The 21,434-nt window shown below is 37.2% G+C and overlaps 2 protein-coding genes across 5 annotated transcripts in view; one reads left to right on the top strand and one right to left on the bottom strand.

Annotated features, from left to right (window-relative positions):
* Positions 1-9,484, top strand: part of STRN3 (striatin 3) — a 37,379-nt gene extending 27,895 nt beyond the window's left edge. Inside the window, exons 8-18 of one of the 3 annotated variants that reach the window (XM_072427600.1) lie at positions 739-849; positions 1,415-1,552; positions 1,718-1,851; positions 2,255-2,430; positions 2,890-2,937; positions 3,018-3,139; positions 3,876-4,043; positions 4,599-4,739; positions 4,857-4,964; positions 5,756-5,842; positions 7,123-9,484. In XM_072427600.1, the coding sequence (XP_072283701.1) occupies positions 739-849; positions 1,415-1,552; positions 1,718-1,851; positions 2,255-2,430; positions 2,890-2,937; positions 3,018-3,139; positions 3,876-4,043; positions 4,599-4,739; positions 4,857-4,964; positions 5,756-5,842; positions 7,123-7,292 (1,403 nt within the window). In that variant the 3' untranslated portion in view covers positions 7,293-9,484. The remainder of the gene's footprint in view (positions 1-738; positions 850-1,414; positions 1,553-1,717; positions 1,852-2,254; positions 2,431-2,889; positions 2,938-3,017; positions 3,140-3,875; positions 4,044-4,598; positions 4,740-4,856; positions 4,965-5,755; positions 5,843-7,122) is intronic. The other 2 variants (XM_072427601.1, XM_072427602.1) reach the window with 2 other exon arrangements.
* Positions 9,485-13,466: 3,982 nt separating this feature from the next.
* The window catches only part of COCH (cochlin), a 36,606-nt gene continuing 28,638 nt past the window's right edge, over positions 13,467-21,434 (bottom strand). For both annotated transcript variants that reach the window (XM_072428182.1, XM_072428181.1), the window contains exons 10-12: positions 19,357-19,583; positions 17,515-18,031; positions 13,467-14,548 (exon numbers count right to left, since the gene is read on the bottom strand). In XM_072428182.1, the coding sequence (XP_072284283.1) occupies positions 14,373-14,548; positions 17,515-18,031; positions 19,357-19,583 (920 nt within the window). In that variant the 3' untranslated portion in view covers positions 13,467-14,372. The remainder of the gene's footprint in view (positions 14,549-17,514; positions 18,032-19,356; positions 19,584-21,434) is intronic.

Here is a 21,434-nt window from a genome sequence, read left to right as displayed (position 1 = left end):
TTGTAAATCCTCTCCTCTGTTGTTCCATCCTGTAATAAGGCTTAATTTGCTTTAATCCCAAGTATTGTCTTAAACTGATTGTAAAGGACTTTTCAGTTCCAGTGTGGAAGTTGCAACACTGAAGCTTGAAAAGAGTTGTTCTTTGTATATTGAAAAGCTTTAAGACATAATATCCATAAACTCTTCTTTGCTAATGTTGATCAATAGCTGTTTAACTTTTTTGGTCACTTTGAATTGCTGTTATTTTCTGAGAAGTTGTTGGAGCACAGCTGGATGCCTCCACAGTGTCCTCTCCGGCACCTTTTACCTGGGTGCACCATCCAGCACCTTTCAGTAACCACCCGGCTGTTTTTGGGTGGTTACTGAAGAGTTGGGTCACAATACAGGGGCTGCTTCCCACCCTGCCTAAAAAGAAAATTCTGAGTTTAACACTGCTCCATCATAATAGGTTAGGGACACTGAAGGACCTAGGCATATATCCCTCATGGAAGTAATTATTATATTCTCTTCCCTGTCATAGATTGTACCAATAATACTGCACATCACTGTGTAATGCATGTTTCTTTTCAATTCTCTTTTAATTGTAGCACATATTACTGTTCATTGCTGTAAACACTTCCATCTTAACCTACTAATGAGTTGGAATTAACAGTTTCTTCAATTGTAATTGAAACTCACACTAACATACTGATCATGTGTTACCATGTCCTCTCTCTTTTACTAACATGCTGCATGCAGACAAGGATGTCCTGTCTCCAAGTACTGAGGTTTGGGATGTAGACCAGACTTTGATAAATAAACTGAAGGAGCAGTACACAAAGGAGCGCAAGGGAACAAAGGGGGCCAAGCGTAAGTGGAGATTATGCCTCAAACTTTATAAGTCATTCCATGATTCTCTAGATTGCCCATAACCTTGGTATGAGCTGTTAAGGAGTGAGAAGGCAGTAGGAACATTTGTGAAAAGTAATCTGCAAAGGACTGTAGAAAACATATCTACCAAAAATATTTTTGTATTGTGAACAGCAAATGGGTTTATGTGAGAAACACCTGTAAGTATTTATAAGAACTACTGACAAGCTAAGTTTATATAGTTTTTTTTTTTAGCATTCATTAACCTCTGATGTTTTAATAGTATTTGCACTCCTCATGTGGTAGGTGGAGGCTGTGCATCTGTCAATGTGCACAAGTAATCAAATTTATACCAAAGACATACCTAAAGCAATTGAATATCGATTTGATAGCCAAAGGTCCAAGCTGTATTCTAGTTTGGAATAGATGTGCCCCTTTTGCTCTTGAATTATTTGATAACAAAGAGTGTTAAAATGTTTTAAACTCCAGCTACTGTTTTTTTCAAAGATACTTCAGAGTAGAAGGGGTGATCTATTCAATGCGAACCAACACTATTACTTTACAGGGGTAAACCGGACGAAATTGCACGATATGATTGCAGACCTGGGTGATGAGGATCTGTCCCACATCCCGCCGGGCATCCTGAGTCCGGCCCGGTCACCAACCAGAATAACAGATCATGAAGGTGGGAGGGCTGAGGAAGGTACGCACCCCTTGGGGAATATTCATTATGCTTGAACTTATCTTCCAATTCCTCCACTGTTATCATATGTCTTTATGGAATTTTTCAACCCACTCTTTTACTCTCATTTTCTTAAATATTGTGGCAATGTATTTTGCTAACAAAGGCTTTTTTCTTTCTTCATAGCTGAGCCCATATCCTTTCCATCCGGTAGTGGGAAGTCTTTCATAATGGGATCTGAGGATGTTCTGGAAAGCGTGTTAGGACTTGGAGACCTTGCAGACCTCACTGTGAACAATGATTCGGACTACAGTTATGATGTAAGAAACAGGATAGCAGATATCCTGTGTATACAAATCGTTTTTTGTAGTACCAATGTTTTTTTTATTTGATCTCCTCAAACTTAATGTCGGAATGCATGTTCTGAATCAGACAGAAATTGCTGGTGTGCATCTGATACTTTAGTTTTCAGAAAGAATTACAAAATATATATGTTCTATATAAAAATTCCAAAGTTAATAAAACGTACGATAATTAGTATAAATTCTACAAGAATGCCCCACCATATACAGTTTTGACTTTAGTTGTGCTGACCAATTTGTTGCAATCCTGAAAACTTCGATTAGGTTTGAATGGAGCAGAAGTGTCACAAACAGCATTTTTCTAAGCTGTTGTGCTGCTTTCCTACTCTGGTATAACGTCACATATTTATTCCTCTTGTAGATGCCATCTAATAAAGATGCATTCAGGAAGACTTGGAACCCCAAATACACTCTAAGAAGTCATTTTGATGGTGTCAGAGCCCTGGCATTTCATCCTGTTGAGCCTGTATTGGTGACTGCCTCTGAAGACCATACGCTAAAACTTTGGAATCTGCAGAAAACAGTCCCTGCCAAAAAGTAAGTATGCAGTAAGCATTACAGGAAAGCATAGGATGCAAATTACTTTGAAATATACATTCTTCCTTTCTGTGTAAAAAAAAAAGAAGGAAGTTATACATTTTTATCCTCATCTAGAGGAGTAAGAATAATTAACACATCATAGTCCTCTAAAAGTGAACAAATCTTCACTTTTTTTTCTGTTTTTCTTAACTTAAACTTGTTCTTTGTGTTTATGCAAAAAAAGCGCCCCTTATATAATCAGAGCGTTTACATATGTGTGGGCAGCACAGCATTAGACTTCTACTGGTTGGGCTGCAGCCACCAGAAATAGGATGTGATTGTGGGGTGTTGACATTGCAGATTAAGTTTAGGTGGCTGTGGAGAGCAATTTTTAAGGTAATACGATCTTTTAAAAAACATTTTTGTGCAAAATGCTGTTGGCGTGTATGAGAATAACATTGTTTTTTTTTCCTTTAGGAGTGCCTCTCTGGATGTGGAACCAATCTATACATTTAGGGCTCACATGTAAGTTGGCTTGAAAAAAATTAATACAGAAGCCATTTTCCTGGGAAATGATATTTATAGTGGTTTATTATCTTCCTCAGTGGTCCAGTTTTGTCCCTTGTTGTCAGTTCTAATGGTGAGCACTGTTACAGTGGTGGATTGGATGCTACAATACAATGGTGGAAGATGCCAAGTCCCAATGTAGATCCGTATGACACATATGGTATGTGACTTTTTTCCTGAAGATTATCTGTAAATTTTTTTTTACAGTCCTATAATCCACCCCTCATGAACTAAATTGCACTACAAAAACCCTTGTCCTGTATTTGATCTGAGTTCAGTACAATGTTTGCTTCATAGCCTGAAGGTTTTCGCCAGCACCTGTTTATGGAGACATGAATTTGGCAGAATTTAGGACTGTTCTAACACAGTGAAGCTTTCGTGGTCATACTTTGGAGAATAGCAATTCTATGAGGGTGTCACCAAGTTAACAGCTTATCTACTGTGTTACTCAAATAAAAGGTGGTACCCACCTTTAATTCATATATTTGCCTAATCTTGGCTCTGCGCTTGATCTTTTAAATGCTATGTCGTCATGTCAGAGGACAGCTGACTTTTCTGGACTAAAGAACCATTAATACTGTGTCATAGCTGTGATATCCAGTGACATTGATTACATACCAGTGACATACCCAAAGCCATTTAGTAAATTCATTGTAAGAATTACCAGAAATGTTTAAATGTTGCTTCTTGCAAAATAACCTGGTCCCCTGCTATTGAAGTTACATTTCCATTAAGATAGAAAAACCAATAGTAAGATATTGGGTGAATCTTCACTTCAAATATCCAAGCAGCAAAACAAACTCCCATTTTCCATATTTCATTTGCACGTGATATAAAGTAAATATGCACACCATTTTATGTGTAGAGATTCTTAATTTCTTCGTCCTCTTCTTCAGATCCTAGTGTTCTTGCTGGGACGTTCGTTGGACACACAGATGCAGTTTGGGGTCTTTCTCACAGTGGAACTAGAGAAAGTCTGTTGTCCTGCTCTGCTGATGGAACTGTCAGGTTATGGAGCCCACCAGAAAGCAAACCTTGTGTTGGCACATACAATGGTAACAAAGGTAAAGAGTCCTTTTCTCTTAACTGCATAGCTGTTTCAGTATTTTCATCTCAATAATTTTTGGATCTATTTTCTTGGGCGCATCTTTTTTTAGCAATCAATATGCATTGTGTGTTCCACTTATCATCAGGAGGAAGATTACAGTAATGATGGAATTCATAATTATAGAACATTTTAAGTTAGTAAAGTTTGTGTCTAGGTTAAAAGATAAAATAGTGTGCATGTATATGTAGTGGATAGTCCTCCATATACAGCAACTTAGTAGAACCTTCTCTAATACAGAGAAGAGGTGAGTTGACAGCATGCAGCTGCTGCATAGAGAAATACTTGACACTGAATCATTTTGTTTGTGTGTGTGTATATATTTTGTTCCTCCAAAAATAAGGTTTACAGTCTAAAAGGAAGCTTTGGGGCAGATTCCCCTCTCTGCATATATAGGAAATAATACTGGTGTATGTGGTATGTCATATTTGCACATGATGGTTGGCTATAAGAGTGATTGATTTCCACTTGTTTGTATTTGTGGTTAATCATAATTTTACCTTCTGTTTTGTAGAACATGGAATCCCAACCTCTGTAGATTTTATTGGTTGTGACCCTGCCCATGCCGTCGCCTCATTTACGAGTGGTTGCATCGTAGTTTATGACTTGGAAACGTCACAGTCCTTATTGCAGCTATCTTCACCTACAGATTCTAGTAAGTGTGTAGGAGCAACTAACATCTTATGTGACATGATCAGTGTAAGTTTGTAACATTAAATTGGCTTTGTTTTACTGAGTATTAACAGTTTGATTTTTTTTTTTTTTTTAATAGGTGTCCCATTCAATGGCCACATAAATAAAGTTGTAAGTCATCCTACCCTTCCTGTTACCATTGCTGCCTATGAAGACAGGCACATCAAGTTTTTTGACAACAAATCAGGTACTGTATAGAACAAACCATTTTGGAACATGAAGTAAAAGATTGTTGCAAAAAGAAATTGGTGTTAAACTTAGGTATTCTGTTTTAACATACTGTACTCAGACTACCAAACTGGTCCCATTGTTTTCTAGTATTGTCAAGTTCATCAGATTGTATTTTTATTTACAGAGGTACTGTTGGGCTACGTACACACTTTCAATGGTTCTCGTCTAATAAACGTCTCGGGGCCGATATCGGAAGAGAATCTGGCGTGTGTACAGCGCCCGTTGTCCATCATTCTCCCCTCTGCATAGAGCAGAACAGTGCTGTATGTACAGTACTCGTTCATGTATCGTGCAGTAGTTTGTCGTTGGAAAGGATCATGAAAGATCCTTTCTGACAACAATTATTGCAAGTATGTATGCAGCCCTAAAGTCTTTTTTTTATCATATGGCTGCACCCTCCCCTTTAATTGCATCAAATCCTGAACATGGTTTATGTTTATAATTGATGAGCTTGCATTAAAGCGGTTAACCTTTTTGGTAAACTTTAAAGCATTACAGCGCTTTGCTTCTACATGTTTCAGTGTTCTGAAGTGTCTATGCTTTATAGTTTTCATTCATTCTTGAGGTAAATGTGTACTGTTTTACCTGTGATTACACACGCATTCTATGTACGTAAAGCCTGAATTGTTGGCGTTAAAGTGTATCTGTGCAAAAGTTCTCCTCTTGGTAGGGGCTCAAAATAGTATTGGTATTGGATCTAGGAATATTTGCAGTGCTCCTGTTTCAATTCTTCTTCCTCTTTTACAGGCAAAACCATTCATTCAATGGTTGCTCATCTGGATGCTGTTACAAGTCTCGCAGTTGACCCTAATGGAATCTACTTGATGTCTGGAAGTAAGTATTCTATTAACTAATATAGCCAATACCTTATTGTATTATGGTTTACTAGTTAATCTAGTACAAAATACAGGATGGTCCCACTTGGTGAGAGACTTCACACCGAAAAAGCCATGCAAGGATCTCATTTTAGCAAAATCTGCAAGGACAACTTTTATATTTCTCTTTTTAAATGTTTTAAACTTATGTTTTGAAACTATAGTATATTTCCAATAACCCCCCTGACGATGATCCCGAGCCACACTCCGGGTAGCAAAAAAAAAAATCCTACCTGCTCCCCTCGATCCAGCATTGTCCACTAGCGAACCCCGGCTGGCTTCTGCATCATATCTCCAGGTCGATTGATGTGATGCCTGAAGCGTTGTTGTAATCTGCTTTTAAAACATTGATCACAGTAAAAAAGTAAAAATTAAATCCAAATAATAAATCCAAAAGTTTCTATTCTATATATATTCTATTATTGTTCCCTTGTTTGGACAAATTAATTTTTTTTTAATTTTTTTAATAAAATTATTAAATTGATTATTTTTTTAAAAATTATTTTTAATTATTTATTATATTTTAATTTATGATTTGCTTTTCAAATTTATACCCGGGAGTTATTCTTAAGAACTACAGGCTTAAAATATTAAACAACAAATTTGCACGCAAAACAATGTACCGCTTTTGACACAAATATACGAACATAATCACATTGTCAGGGTGGTTATGGTTATTAAAATGCAGTTTATCATTGATGGTAAATAGGTACATAGAGATGCTTGCATGTATGCATGCTTGGGTTATGTTAATGCTTACATGATAAAAATAATGTCTTTAGGATCCTATAATGGCACTGTGCTTTGCACTTGCAGAGTTCTGAGCTCTTCCAGTTAGGTAACACAGGAATCGGGGACTCAGAGCTGGGCCAATCACAAACATTACCATTTATCAGATGGTATTAGTCACATTTCCCTCCATACATGAAAGAAATATTTTTTTTTTTGTTTTTGCTGGGTGGAAGCAAATATTGGTGAATATGGACTGCTGAGGCAGGTCATTATAAAAACATGTTGTTTGGCCCTAAATGGAGTAGGTGAGCAGACAGTGAACTAATGGGTAGAGATAGGAAAGATTAGCACCAAGTTTGAATTCTAACCTTGAGGTTGCTATGCACAAGTCTGCAAAGATCACAAAAAGTACAGTATCAACATTACAAGATAGGCATTTTTGTATTTTACAAATTTTTTGTCCTTTTTTTTTTTTTTAAGAAATGTAATTGATATGCTTTACTTTAGGTCATGATTGTTCTATTCGCTTGTGGAACCTGGACAGCAAGACATGCGTGCAGGAGATTACAGCCCACCGCAAGAAGTTGGACGAGTCCATATATGATGTTGCCTTTCACCCATCCAAAGCATTTATCGCCAGTGCTGGAGCAGATGCTCTGGCTAAGGTCTTTGTTTGACCCCCTTCACCCACTCTTGTCCTTCACACAGTGCCACAAGTGCATTCTGGGATGAAATTAAGACACTTGCGGTATTTAATCAAATTCTTACATCACTGCCAAGAGGAGTTTGCTCTCATGCTGACACTACAAGACACAGCTCCCTCTGCAGGACAGAAAGATACTGGTTACCGAGCAGCAGGCACTACCCTCCCTTTCTTCTCATTTATCAGGATTGCTCTGTGCAGGGCTTTAATTACTGTAATACTTCCTCTTATCACAGTAACCAGTATTCACAGCCCCTGCATAGGGTGTCTGTCCTATAATATATATAATATAAATATGTTCTTTTCTTCTACAGTCCATAGAGAATAAAACAAAAAAAAACTTTTTAATTTTATTTTAATATTTTTTTTTTTGGCTTTGCGCCCTGTAATTTAATTCAGGCTCTGAATGCACAGTCATTGTGACTCAGGAGCCCAACTAACATGGGGGATATGGAGCTGCTTATCAACTTTTTGACATACCCCATTTTAATGATTTTTTTTTATGCCTGTTCAGAAACAGTTACAATGCAATAGTGATCTTGAGCAGTTTCAATAATTACAATCTTATTTTAAACGGAACGCTAAAGGACTTGTGATGAGCCAGTTCCACGTGCAGCATACCCTGTGTAAAATGCAAAAACTTGTTGGTTTACTTTCTCATTTGTGTGTAGGTAAATACTCGCAGAGCTGGCGCTATAGGACTCTGTGCCTGGCGGCCAATGAAGGGACTTTAATTTTTTGACACTTTTTTAATTTATTATTTCCTGGCAACAGATGCTAGTGTGTAACTATATATTTTTAGCATTAATACAATCTGTACACAAGGTTTTTCTCTTCCTTATTGTTTTTTTTAACCTGTCACATAATTGCAGTGAAGTTTTGTTTTTTTCCTTTTTTTCCGGGCTATTTAGTCTGACAGTAAATGCTTTTTAAAGCTTTTTTTTTTTTTTTTTTTAATATTAGTACTGCCTTTATAAGTGGAGTTCATCATCCATTTTACCCAGCATCCCTTTTATAAGGCCAGAAGTCAATGACGCTGCCAGAAAGCCTGGCGTTAGAAAGGTTAACATATCTGAGTGACTACAGACTAACAGCTAGTTATTTTGGCTTTTTTAATGTTTTTTGCTTTCTGCAAGAGGGGTTTCATATGCTCTGCCCAATGCACCTCCACCCCTTTTTAACAATTGCAGCATTCTATCACTGTGTGATATTTTGTATGTTTACTTTATTTACGAGTTAATTTATCCAAATGTTTCCCAGGTAAGTTACAGTGGCTTATTGTTATTTATTTTAGCTTTATATTTTCTCATTTTTTCCATGTGACACAGGGCTCTTATTTTTGGGACACACAGAAGTAAGTAACTGAGGATGTCTGAGGCAATACCTTAGTGTTTTTAAAATAGGATGATTCAAATTAAAGGTTAATTTTAGTTCAAAAGGCAGCCTAAGGAATAGGCAAAATCTCTGCCTGCTAAGGAAAAAAGAAAAAGATTGTTTGCTGCAGGCAAAAATTTTGCTATAGGAGCGCTATTAGGCTTCTAAGGCTGTGACTTGGCTCCCTGTTATTATGTCCTTGGCCTGCCCCCACACAGATGATGCGATTGCATTAGGGGTCTTGCCCTCTCATCTTTGATTTTTCATACCATTCTTTTCTTCCCCCATGTTTTTTTTTATAGGCATTATTCACTTTCTGGTATCGAAGGAAGATTTTACTTTGTTTTATGCATGGCTGAAATAATTTCACATATTTTTTCTAGTCTTCCACAAAGGAGAAAAAAATTTCTGATCAGTTTGCAAGTTTTGTAAGGTTTTTATTTTACAGACTGCAAATCGCCTAATTTTTAAGATTGTACCACAAAAAATGCAGAAGTACAGCTGTCGAAAAATGTATATAAAATGCATATAATAAATATTAAATGGTGTACCTGTATACATTAACTTGCATTGATTGAAACGTCCAACTAACACCATAACAGGTATCAAGATATTTTTGTAAATAATTTCTATGTTTATTATGAAATGTCTCTTTAGGGAGACAATGATTAAAATTGTGTATTTATGGTAACACGACTTTAAGTAGCCTAGCGTAGTTTTCTGTTTTATATAGATGATTATACATAAATTCTATATTTTTATTTTATTCTTGAAATAAATTCCTGCATGTAATGATAGTCCTCAATCCTTTTTCCATAGACTCACTAACAAATCCCTTTCCCAATTTCAATGAATCAAAGAAGGAATAAAATGTAATGTGCATTTTCACCCTCCTCTTAATTTTCTGGTCTAATGTTTAGGTAGTGCATTGCTTCTCAGTGTTATTACTGATACCTGTGGTGTTTCTTCATTAAAAGATTCCCTAGAAAGGGCTGCAAATATAAAGCGCACGATGCCTTTTCACAAGTAAAGTCTTATTAAAAATTAAATGTTTAGATGATTTCATACCTAGACGGAAATTTCTTTATTCCGTGTTTCTGGAAGTTACTTACTAAACTAATACCAGTTTTAGGATGAGAATACACTGACCACTGCACCTTGGAGAGGTATGACGTAAACAGTTGACTTGCCAGTATTTTTTTGCCCATAATGAGTGTGGGTCAATTTATTTCAATTTCCTTTAAACAAAGGAGTAATCTGGATAGTACAGACTGCACAACAGTAGCTGCCTACCATGAGATGAGGCTCTCTGTCAGTTTACTACTGAGAAAATACCTCCTAAAATTCAAGTCTGTATACCCAACATAGGACATGCTTGTTTAGATCACTGGTGAAGGATGACAGCCTGGATTTCCTGATTCACAAGCAATCAGGTTGTGGGGGTGAAAGGAGGCTGAAACACCCACACACACATTAGGGGTCAAAGCCAAGTTTCTGGTTGGCAGCTGTCCTTGTGGTGAGGACACAAAGGAGGCCAGGCAATTCTCTGCATGGAATGAAAATGCACAGAAAAGGCTGTATTGTGGAATTTTCAGACAGTAGATTACATTGCACGATGCACATGAGATAAATCACCATTTTGTGTTCTCTTGCAAGAGAATTCGGCCTCACACCCTCTGAATTTTTCATGCAAGGTCTATGTAAAGGACCATTCAGTTTCTGAAGAACGGAGCACAAAATGAAAGTGGACATAGGAGAATAGTACAATATGTTTCTTTTGAAAAAGAACTAAACTACTTAGGAAAATTACTTCGTAGTTATGATGAAAATGAGGATGAATGCTCACATTTTAATCGCAAATCCGTCCAAAGTAGGTGACTTGTGTTTGTGCTGCCTTTATGGAGACTCTCCTTTTATAATGCACTTTAAGAAAGGTATGAGTTTATACAAACAAATTGTGAATTTCCTTGGTGTCTTTGGGTTCTTTCCTTTTTTTCAGGTGTATTGATTTAGATCTTCATCTACACACTACCCTCATGGATAAACTAAATATCAGATTTACCTCTATTTGGATCAATTCATAATATTTAAGGTGCTCCTAATGTAAATATTTCTACAGAAGCTCTAGTTCTTCTTCTACACAAGGCGATGTGAATAATTATGAACATGCTGTTGTCATAAATATTTTTCAGAAACATCCAATGCAGATTTGTATCCTGAAAGATTAAGTAATGTTAGCGACAATCGGTCTCAACCTAAACAGTTGTGGCTGTTGGTGCTGCAGACAGTGATGAATTAAATGGTTAGAGGAAACTGAAGTTTATTTTTTTTAAGCATTGGTAAAATGGATTATCAAATGAGAGGGAGCTGTGTTTACTAAAACATATCACTATCCTGCATCATTCACATCATTCATTTATTTGAACTGCATTTCATTTATTTGCCACTGCCCATGACACAGAATAAGGATGCAAAAAATGATTTTTTTGGCATTTTATACATAAAACCAAGCATTATATTTGTATAAATATGCATGTGGTCTTCAAAAAAAGTTCTTTTTTGTACCACGCCCTCCTAATTTCAAATAAAACATCCCCACTCACTGTTTAGGGGCCCTCATAGCTATACCAGTTGCTGAGCTGTAGCATGATTCAACAATCCAGTGTTCTTCATATGGACTTCATTTAATTTCTGGCAAGTCCATCGTTTTTTTTGGGGGGGGAAGAAACCCTGCATGTCATGCAACTCTCTGTAGCTGGTACATAATGTTTAAGCTAACATGAATGTGGTCTTCAAAATACCCTGTAATTGAGATGTAGTAGATGTCAGAGATTACTTAAAACACCATACTTTGCTTTCCCACAGCACTGCAATGTCAGATTTGTTAGGGGAACATTCTTCGTACCCGTTTTTAGTACTTGGCAAATCCAAGATAAAAAAAAAAACATAATTATTTTGGTCTCCTTTAACATTTGAGATGGTTTTATCCATGCAAAGGCTTTTTTTTTTTTTTTGGGAAAGATTTATAAACACTTTTCCAGTCCAATACACCTGCTGCAAAAATTTATGGTATTTTAACTGTGCTTGTTGGTTTCTCAATAATTATAGTTTGTTAAAGGGACCAGAGCCAGGAACTCAGATGGGAAGACCTCCTTTAGGAGTCCTCCAGGACTTAGTGGCTGGTTTAGCCAACTGATGTCCACCATTATCCTTTACCTTTGTTAAAAATCTTCGAGCATTTCTCCTGAAAAAAAATGGTCACTGCTGGCTCATCAACTGGCACCCCATGCCCAGCAATAGTGTGATTACCAGACAGCCGTATGACAGCTGGCTGGGCTCAGTCTAACAGAACTTATTAAGAAAATGAACTTGGTTCTACAGAGGAGAGTTTTCTGGAAAATAAGGTCTTTTCTCATACTGGGTTCAGCTAGTATGTGAAGTAAGTTTTTGTAAAGCATTCCAATTTTAGACAGTTTGGAAAAACTTTTGTTCAAGATAGGAGAGTTTAAACATTGTAATGGGAGTGCTGACTGTTCCTTTAACCCCCCTAACGTTCTAATTCAGTCCGTATTTCCATGCAAGAAACATTATTTTTTTTTTCCATGGAAATTCATTTTACATTGTCGGCCTATAATTCTTAGGTATAATCCACCAAAATATGTCCAATATTTAATAAAGTACTTTAAAAAAAAAAACACAATCTGTAAAAAAAATATTTAATATAACAGTACAATAGCTTGTATTATATATATATATATATATATAATAATTATATATTATATGAAGATTTCTTTGTATTGCACTCAATACAGCTATTTTGTATTGAATCCAATACAAAATGATTTGAATTTCCCGCCTATCCTCCTGCCCGCATCAATGTCACCGGGGAACCCCGAAGAATATCTCTGCAGTCGCCGGCTGGGAGGAGGATGTGTCCCGAAAACCTGCTGGGACCCACCGGGGGGCCGGGGGGTTCCAACAAGGAAGGTAAGGTGGGTTTTTTTTTACGTTTAAAGCGACCCCAAGTGTGACTTGGAATTACTTCTTTGGGGGGGAGGGGGTTAAAAAAGCTTCTAGTAGGCTTGAAACAACTTAAAAGTGGGGAGATTACAGAATGGCCCTGATTTATTAAAGCTCTCCAAGACTAGAGAAGATACTTTCATCAGTGAAGCTGGAGATCCAGCAAACCTGGAATGGTTCTGGTCCAGGATTCAAAACATTTGCTAGCAAATAGCAATTTACTTTGGAGAAATCCATTCCAGGTTTGCTGGATCACCCAGCTTCACTGGGGAAAATGTATCCTCTCCAGCCTTGGAGAGCTTTAATAAATCGGGCTAAATATGTGAGCTGCTAAACCTATTCAAAAGAATGCTGGTTGTTTGAATGCAAAGCTGATTCTTGACCTCTTTGCAAATAGGTGAACTCAGGAGCTGTTGAGCTAATTCTTATTTCAAGTAAAAGGTCCTGCTGGAACTCACTATAGTCTGCTTCTGATTTATTTACACTGAAATCCCACTCATAGAACTTCTCTCCACAATCTGGAGCTGAATGGAAATTCTAAGTCGTCTGCAAAGTTTGCCAAAAGCTCTGAGTTTCTTGCAACTTAAGGCCTCAAGCTGACAAAAGGCATTTTATTTTGCAAATCTAAAATATATGGCATTGCTCGAACTTTAAAGCCAACTACAAGTAGCTGAACCCTTAATACCTAGCTTGATTCCACTGTATTTATATTAGTATTTAGTTATAAGAACTAATTCAGAAATTAAGAAACAAATTCAGATCTTAAAGCCAAGGCATTTATTTGATGTAAAATTGCGTGCTTTGGTCCGATACATCAATCTTCAGTTATCAAATATATAAATATTATATACACAGTCATCAATGTACTATACAGCTAATGCTTCCCATAAACAGTCAAAACAATGTATAGATACTGATGTTAAGAGACAGCGAGAAGCAACTCTGTACAAACAAATCATTAATACCGAATGTTAACATTGACAAAAATACCAGATGTAATACAAACTTTATTATGTCTTTATATTGCGTGTTATTTTACTCATGAAAGTTATTTGTAGCCCATGGTATTGCCAAATTTAGTAAGCTCTGTTGTACAAATTGCATCTTATAGTTGTGAAGCTTTACTTGTGCAATGGTGCCACCTATTGGACAATTTTTAGTATGCAGCTGTAAAGCTTTAAATGCACGAGTTAATAAAATGCAGAGCCATCCACAATCCTGTGGTATACCAGAAAGTCTCTTCCTCAATAGATATGTAAATTGGAAATGTGAAAAAAATGAGAAGTGCACTTGCCACTTTTTATTCAACCTTTATTTTGTACAGGTGAGTGGGTTTTGGTGGACCGAAATATCTCAATTATGAAACAGTAGCACAAGTCACCTGAATCTGAAATAGGCCTGAATGCATTTTGAGCTCTGATTGTATAGTTTCTTACATATAAAAAGACAGTGTCAATTTTCTTTACAAAAAAAAAAATCATACAAGTGGATGAAGATAAAGAATGTATGTTCTACACATTAAGCAAATAAAAATGCAGTGCCTTTCTGTAGTCTATAGGTGCTGCATATTGCTTGCTTTCTTTCTTTTCCCCCATGTTTTCCAGTATCTTTAAACCACGTCTTTCCCAGTGCTCTCTGGGGGATATCTTATTGGGTGACCTCACTTCTGTGAATCCAGGTAATCTCTGCAGATTCCACGAGTTATACTGGGAACAATTTGCTCCAGCCCTGGGAATTCTCTGCTGAAAAAGGTGTGGGAATTTTTGGGTTCAGATGCCATATCTTTCAGGTCGTCAAGAGGTGCCCAAGCTACACCCACAGAATACACTGTTACACCTAGAAAAACAAAAATGATTAGTTGACATATTTTAGGAGGAAATAATTAGCATGGTGGTGCTCTATCCAGAATGAATTTTAATTATTTTTCATTCGTTAACACATCATAGATCAAAATAGGCCTTGATGCAATATGATGAGAGAGTACAACGTATTGCTGTTTTTACTTGGTTGCCCAGTTTTAGGCTAGTAAGCCCTCAATGCTTCCAGATCACCGCTGCCCTGGTGGTTTCAGCTCAGCCATACTTCTATGCTGAAACACAATGCGGCACATGGACCTAGGAAAATGACCGCAATGCTTTTGGAGCTGATGCAGGCCATGGTTTCATGGTGTGGTAGAGGGTGTGCAAAGTAAAAGTCCAAACTTTGCCTTTGAAGGTATTTCAAGCTATCATGTGTAAACTGGTACATTTTGTAACTTGAAGCTGAACTCCATACAAAAGACAAATTATTGCAGCCTTGAATCCATAAATACATATTTGAATGTATTTTTTAATTGCAAGCAGTGGAAGTACCTGAACCTGACCTAGGATTAGCCTCTTGTAGTGCATTGCAGGGCTGGAATGTTGAGGAAGAAGCAGCACAAGGAACCAAACAGCGCATGTTGTAAACGGAGCATGCAAATTTCCAGCTAAAATTGTACTTTAAGAAATGCATGTCATAAAGATGGATCCATGATTGACCACTGTACAAGTCAATAGAGAAGAGTGCCACATTCTCTCCCCCCTCCATAGAATAGAACTCTTATCGGAAATTATCACAAAAGATTATTCCCAGCAACAAAATTTGAATGTGTGTGCACGCTGCCTTCATTCTAGAAATATATGACAAATATTTATGTGCCATATTTTCCTGACTAAATGTAAAATATTTTATTTCTTACCCTTACCATAGCTGTAAATAGATGACCTGTGAATACAATATACATGTGCTATTCCTGGTTTAGCCAGTAGAGGGATCCATACAACCTGATTTGTTGGGATTGTAAATTCTTAGAAAGCAGACTAAAGTTTTATTATGCTGATTGATATTCAAATGTTCTAATAATGGCAAAAATAACTGTGATTTCATACTACACAGATGAAAAGGATAATTAGAAACATATTGAAATGATCAGAAATGCACTGGCCTATGACAAATGATCGGATATTGGGGGAATTAAATCTAGTTGACCTGTGGTTAATATAAAACGCTCACTAAGGGTGATGTACATCACTGCCCAAAAGGTACATTTCCATTTATAAATAATGTTTTGCTTTTACTATTTTACTATCCCTTTTTATACCGTGTTTGTTAATATACTAAAGGGAAAGTATTTGACCTTTTCAGGGTGGTAATCATTGGTAATGGATTTGCTGTTTTTGTAGAAAATTGCCAGTAAGAAATGGGTGTAAACAATAATGTGGATTCCAGTGAATTGATTCTGTCACCTTATGCTTAATCTTATTCCTGTTATTTGCAAGCGTGTTTAACACAAAGGAATTTATAAACCCGGCAATAGACTTGACATATTGTACATGTACTTAGGCCTTACAATATCACCCTGGCTATCGCCAAATCTGGCTAAAACCTCAAACACAATATATGTGCTATATGTATGGTTGAGTTCTGTTTACTGATTTTGCTGCCTAACAAATTTCAACTAAACAAATCAGGTTATCCTATCCACACTACACTCCTTTCCTACACATTCTGCCTACTATAATACCCTTTAGTCTCCTCTCCTGTACTTTCATACTGCCTTTTGTCATACTCTCATACACGCACTACATTTTATCATTCCCTTTGTGCTTTTTCCTCCACATACTATCTTACCCTCTTTATTTATCTCCTACAAGTACTGCTCACTGTCATACCCTCTCATTTCTTTGCTGCACATTCTCACATATTTCCCACTGGCATACTCTACATGCCATACTTCCCACTGTTACACCATCTGCACTTCTCTTACACATACTGCATGTTGTCTTACCCTCCATGCTCTTCTACACATATTGCCCACTGTCACACCTTCTACCCTCTCTCCTGGACCATTTTAACATAATGCAAGTCCATATATTATAATAATAATATTAATATATAATAATATTAATAATATATATTTATTATATATAATATTAATTATATATTAATAAAAATAATTAAAATAATTAATATAATAATATATTAATATATAATAAATAATATTAATATTCTCCACACTACTCTTCTGCACATACTAATATACTGGTGTTTCTCACTTCACATGCTGCCTGTTGTGTTGTGCTTTTCCTCTTCTATTCATACTGATCATTGTCACAGCTTCTTTACCGCTCTTCTGCACATACTGCCCAATCTTATATACTTCTATCTCGCACATACTGCCCGGTGACATACCATTCTCATTCCTGCATATTCTTCTAGCTGTCAGTCCTCAACACTCTTCATACATAATACTGCCACTGTCAAACTTCCAACCCTATTCCCACACTAATAGACTCTCTACACATCATGGCCACTAACCTATTTATCTCAATCCTGCACATTCTTCTAGGTGTTGGTCTTCAACTGTCATACCTCTAACCCTCCTCTTTTACTCATATCGCCCACTCATATACCCTCTGCCACCTTGCATATACTGCTCAGTTAAAATCCTCCATTCTCCCCTCCTACCCATAATGCCCAGGATCATACCCTCCTCTCTGGCACATATTTGCCATCTTTTCTTGCTTTATCTGCTGCTTTTTATGGATATTTGAATCCTTAATCCTGACACTTCCCTTCAATTTTTAGCTGTTACTTCTAGATTTATGCAGAATTGTTTGAAGGTGTCTATGAAAAAACAAGAATACTATTTTGGTATTCTGCCTCATTACCTTTTTGCATAATTCAGTGGACTCTTAGTGAATAGATACATTGTCCCATTAATGAGAGCTGACCCCCTGCTTGCTATATGTGGCCAGTAATATAATAATAATGTACGTTACCTTCTCTGTGTGCTGCAATTGCTGGCCCCCTGACATCGTCATAAGACTGGCCATCAGTGATGATAACTAGGAAGTTTTTGTTGTGGCCGTCTTTAGTTGGCTGGAAAACATTGCGCAAAGCAAAATTGATAGCATCTCCGGTTGCAGTGCCACCACTCATGTAATGAATGTTGTAAATGGCCTTTAGGACATCCTCCTTGGTGGCATAGTCATTAAAGCCAAACTCTAAACGCTGATCATAGGTGAACTGTACAGCAGCTACTTTTGCACCAACATCAGACACTTCAAATGAACGCACAATGTTGATTATGAAATCCAACAGAATACGGAAGTTTTGATCCCCAATGCTACTGGACCCATCGATCAAGAAGGCAACGTTGACCGAGTTGTAGCACGTCTTGCTGCAGAGAAGCTGCTCGTGTGTACACAACTTTTGTACCAGGGGTTTTGTGTACTTGGTAGTGCCAAACCAGCTTGGCATGTGGAAGGAGAAAAAGCTGTTGTTTTTGCACACAGCCTGAAAAAAAATACAATATTTTCATGTAATGGTCCTCAGTCTTGCATATTATACCAAATAAGCTTTATAGTAAGGATTTTTAAAATGTATTTACTTTTTTTTTAGGTAAAATAATTTCACATCTGTTTCTAGTCTCTGTTCTAGAATGTGACAGGATAAAAGAACTGGAAGTGTGAGAGACGGGCCTTGTTGTGACCCTTTTATCTGAAAATGCTTGCATAGGCACGTGGTGTTCCGGTGTGCTTGGCATACACACTATATGTAATATATGAAGATAAAGCAGTAATTCCATGATTCACCATAATGTCTGTCCCAACATTAATTTCAGGAAAGCATGTTTTTAGATCTTTTAAAATGATTTCTTTTATTACACATAGTCTTAGACCCTTTTTTGTTTTATATATGTATTTTGTACTGGAATGTAAGAATGGGTTTTGGATGGACAGTATATTTCCCCTATTTTTGGCTTCTGATCCTCTAAGACAGGTGTCGGGGTACTGGGAAAGCAGCCCAGGGATTAGTTTAGCAACCAATGGTTACAAGTTTGATAGAAACTGTTGCAGGGTCCTGGTCTCTGTAATGAAAACAAAGGTTGGATGGGCCTTTTCATTCCAGTACATGCCCAAGGACGAGGAAGATTCAGCCAGCCAGGACCTCGTGTGCTTTATGGGTAATTGTGCTGGCAGGTGAGGCTTTATTTTCCCAGGGAGTTATGGGAGAGGTGAGTGGATGTACATGCTTAGGTCTGGTAACCTGCTAACAGAGTTTTGGAGCTAGGACACTAGGACCACAGTGGAAAGCTCCCCAACAGCGGACGCTATAATCCTAAAATTCAGGATTATAATTGTGAGTACCAGTTTGGGATTCTATTTAGGTTTGCTGCCTGGAAGCTTGTGTTTTGTTGCCATTCTGCTGAAGAAAAGCCTTTTTTAATTTCTTGTTAAAAGGCACTCTTTTCGATTATACAGCTCTGTGTGCTGCATTGATCCCGGCGTCCCCAAGTATCAGTTTCATAAAACCTGAGTATTTGACAGGCAAGCAAAAGTTGAATAGAAAATGGTGGCCTTGGTCCCAGAGCTATGCAGGTATCATTAAATTGGAGAAACAGACACCATTCTAGCATCCCTAGAAATTTCTGGAGGAACCCTGATTTTCTACCCTGACTGAGAAAGGCTGCTGTATATATTTGCCATTCAACTATATTTCTATTTTATGCTCCATTGTCTTTAAAATACAAAGCTTTGCCAAGTGATTCCCCAATGATATGGTGAGTAAAGCATTGTGTTACGGCATTATATGTGTTTTTGAGAGCTGTTAGTTGTCACCTTGTCTATAAATGCCACGTCCTGCACCATTCCAAGTTCTTCAGGGGTTGGTGGTGCCACTGATACAATAAAGACATTGATGCCAAATTCCCGCGCTATTATGCCAGCCTCCTCAATGTTGTCAGAGGGCCAGCCATCTATAAATACCACAATGACCTTCGGGATTCCTTTTCGCACTCCATTAGAGATAGTGAAGAAAGACTGAGCTGTGTGTTTAATAGCTTTACCTAAAAATAATAAAAGGAAAATAAATGAGAAGGTAATGAACAAAATATAATATAAATGTCTGTTGCTACAAACCTATAAATGCATAAATGTGGAGGAGCCAGGTCTAACCCTGAAGAAGGGGCATTCTGTTACCCGAGGAATGTGTTGGCTTTCGGGTAATAAGACTAAATATTACAACTGGACACCTCATTAACCCTTTTTTTGGTGTTCTTTTTTTCATTCTTTTTTTCACTCAAGGTTCCCTACTGGGTAGAGAAAACCCCTTTATATAGAGCAGCCTTACTTCTTTACCAACATTACAAATCTGCAGTTTTCATCAGGATCTTACTAAGTTCCTAAGATATAATAAGCATCTGGACTATCGCCCACATTTAGGGCAATAGAGAAGAATCAGTTGTCAAGTTTACAGCATTTATCATTTAGCTTACACCCACCCTGACCATCAAACCCAGCACCCTGCAGCGATGTCCATAAGCATGGCCCCCTCCCTGTCTTGGGCAGAGAGTGAGACCCATTACTGCTCTTTCTGTGTCCCATCATCTAAATGAATTTTTTATTATTTTTAATCATATAGGTTCTTTTTCTGGTAGTGTATTGAGAGATTTTAATTGCATATATAACCAGTTTCCTTGGGCGTCATTATAAACCATAAAATAAACCATTATAAACTATAAAAAGGTAATATCAACAGTGCCAGGCGATTGGAGATTTATTTTAGGATGTGATCATCACATTTTGGGCTCTATTTATAAAGCTGGGTATCATACATTCCTTCAAACATTCCCTGGTGGAGAATCTTCCAGTAAATGACTCTTCCACCCGGGAATGTTTGAAGGAATGATTCCCTGTTTTTTAAATAGAGCCCTTTAAGTTCAAGCTCCATAGCATTACACAGCTCAACATCCAGAAAGTCTTTTGATATTGACTCAGTTTGGATTGCATTTTTGTGGATCCAGATTAAGGTTTCCTACCACATTTTAGATTGTTTCTGGGCTGATCAAGATGTAGCTGTGTGGGTTCTAATCACAGAGTAAAGTTCTGCCACCTTATCAGATGAGTTTTGTAATTGATTGCGGAGATCTAAATGGATAGAGGTGTATACCTTTCTTTATAGATCTTCTTTCTATAGATAAAATTACCATGTTATCCTTTTCACAACATAGAGGAACAATGGTGAACTTGGGTAGCCACAAGTTCACTACAGGCACAGTGGGCCTGATTTATGAAAGCTCCCCAAGGCTGGAGAGAATACCTTCATCAGTGAAGCTGGGTGATCCAGCAAACCTAGAATGAATCTGGTTCAGGATTTAAAACACTTGCTAGCCTCCCTAGCGTTCTAATTCCATCCAAATTTCCATGCAAAAAGCATTACATTTTTTTGCATGGAAATGTATTTTACATTGTAGGCTATAATTCTTAGGCATAACTCCCTGAAATACGTCCAATATTTAATACATTTATTTATAAACTTTAAATAAAAAAACATAACAATCTGTTAAAAAAATAGGTAAACATGGAATGTAAGTGTACAGTAACATATATATTGTCGATATAATTGTATATATATTCTATGAAAATTTCCTTGTATTGGACTCAATACAGCTATTTCGTATTGAATCCAATACAAAATTATTTGAATTTTCCCGCCAATCCTTCCGCCTGATCCGAAGCATGCACCAACGTCACCGGGAAACCCTGGAGATCGTCTCTTCATTGCGAGGCTGAAGATCGAAGAAGACGGATGTGTCCCCAGGACCTGCGGAGACCAGCAGAGGATGACAACAGAGCAAAGTAAGCGTTTTTTTAGGTTAAAGTGACCCCGAGTGTGACTCGGGATTACCGCTATTTGC

The sequence above is a fragment of the Pyxicephalus adspersus genome, chromosome 12 (genome assembly GCF_032062135.1).
Source record: "Pyxicephalus adspersus chromosome 12, UCB_Pads_2.0, whole genome shotgun sequence".
Taxonomy (NCBI): Eukaryota; Metazoa; Chordata; class Amphibia; order Anura; family Pyxicephalidae; genus Pyxicephalus; species Pyxicephalus adspersus.
Note: the sequence above shows the minus strand (reverse complement) of the source record. Positions and strands in the feature narration are given on the sequence as shown.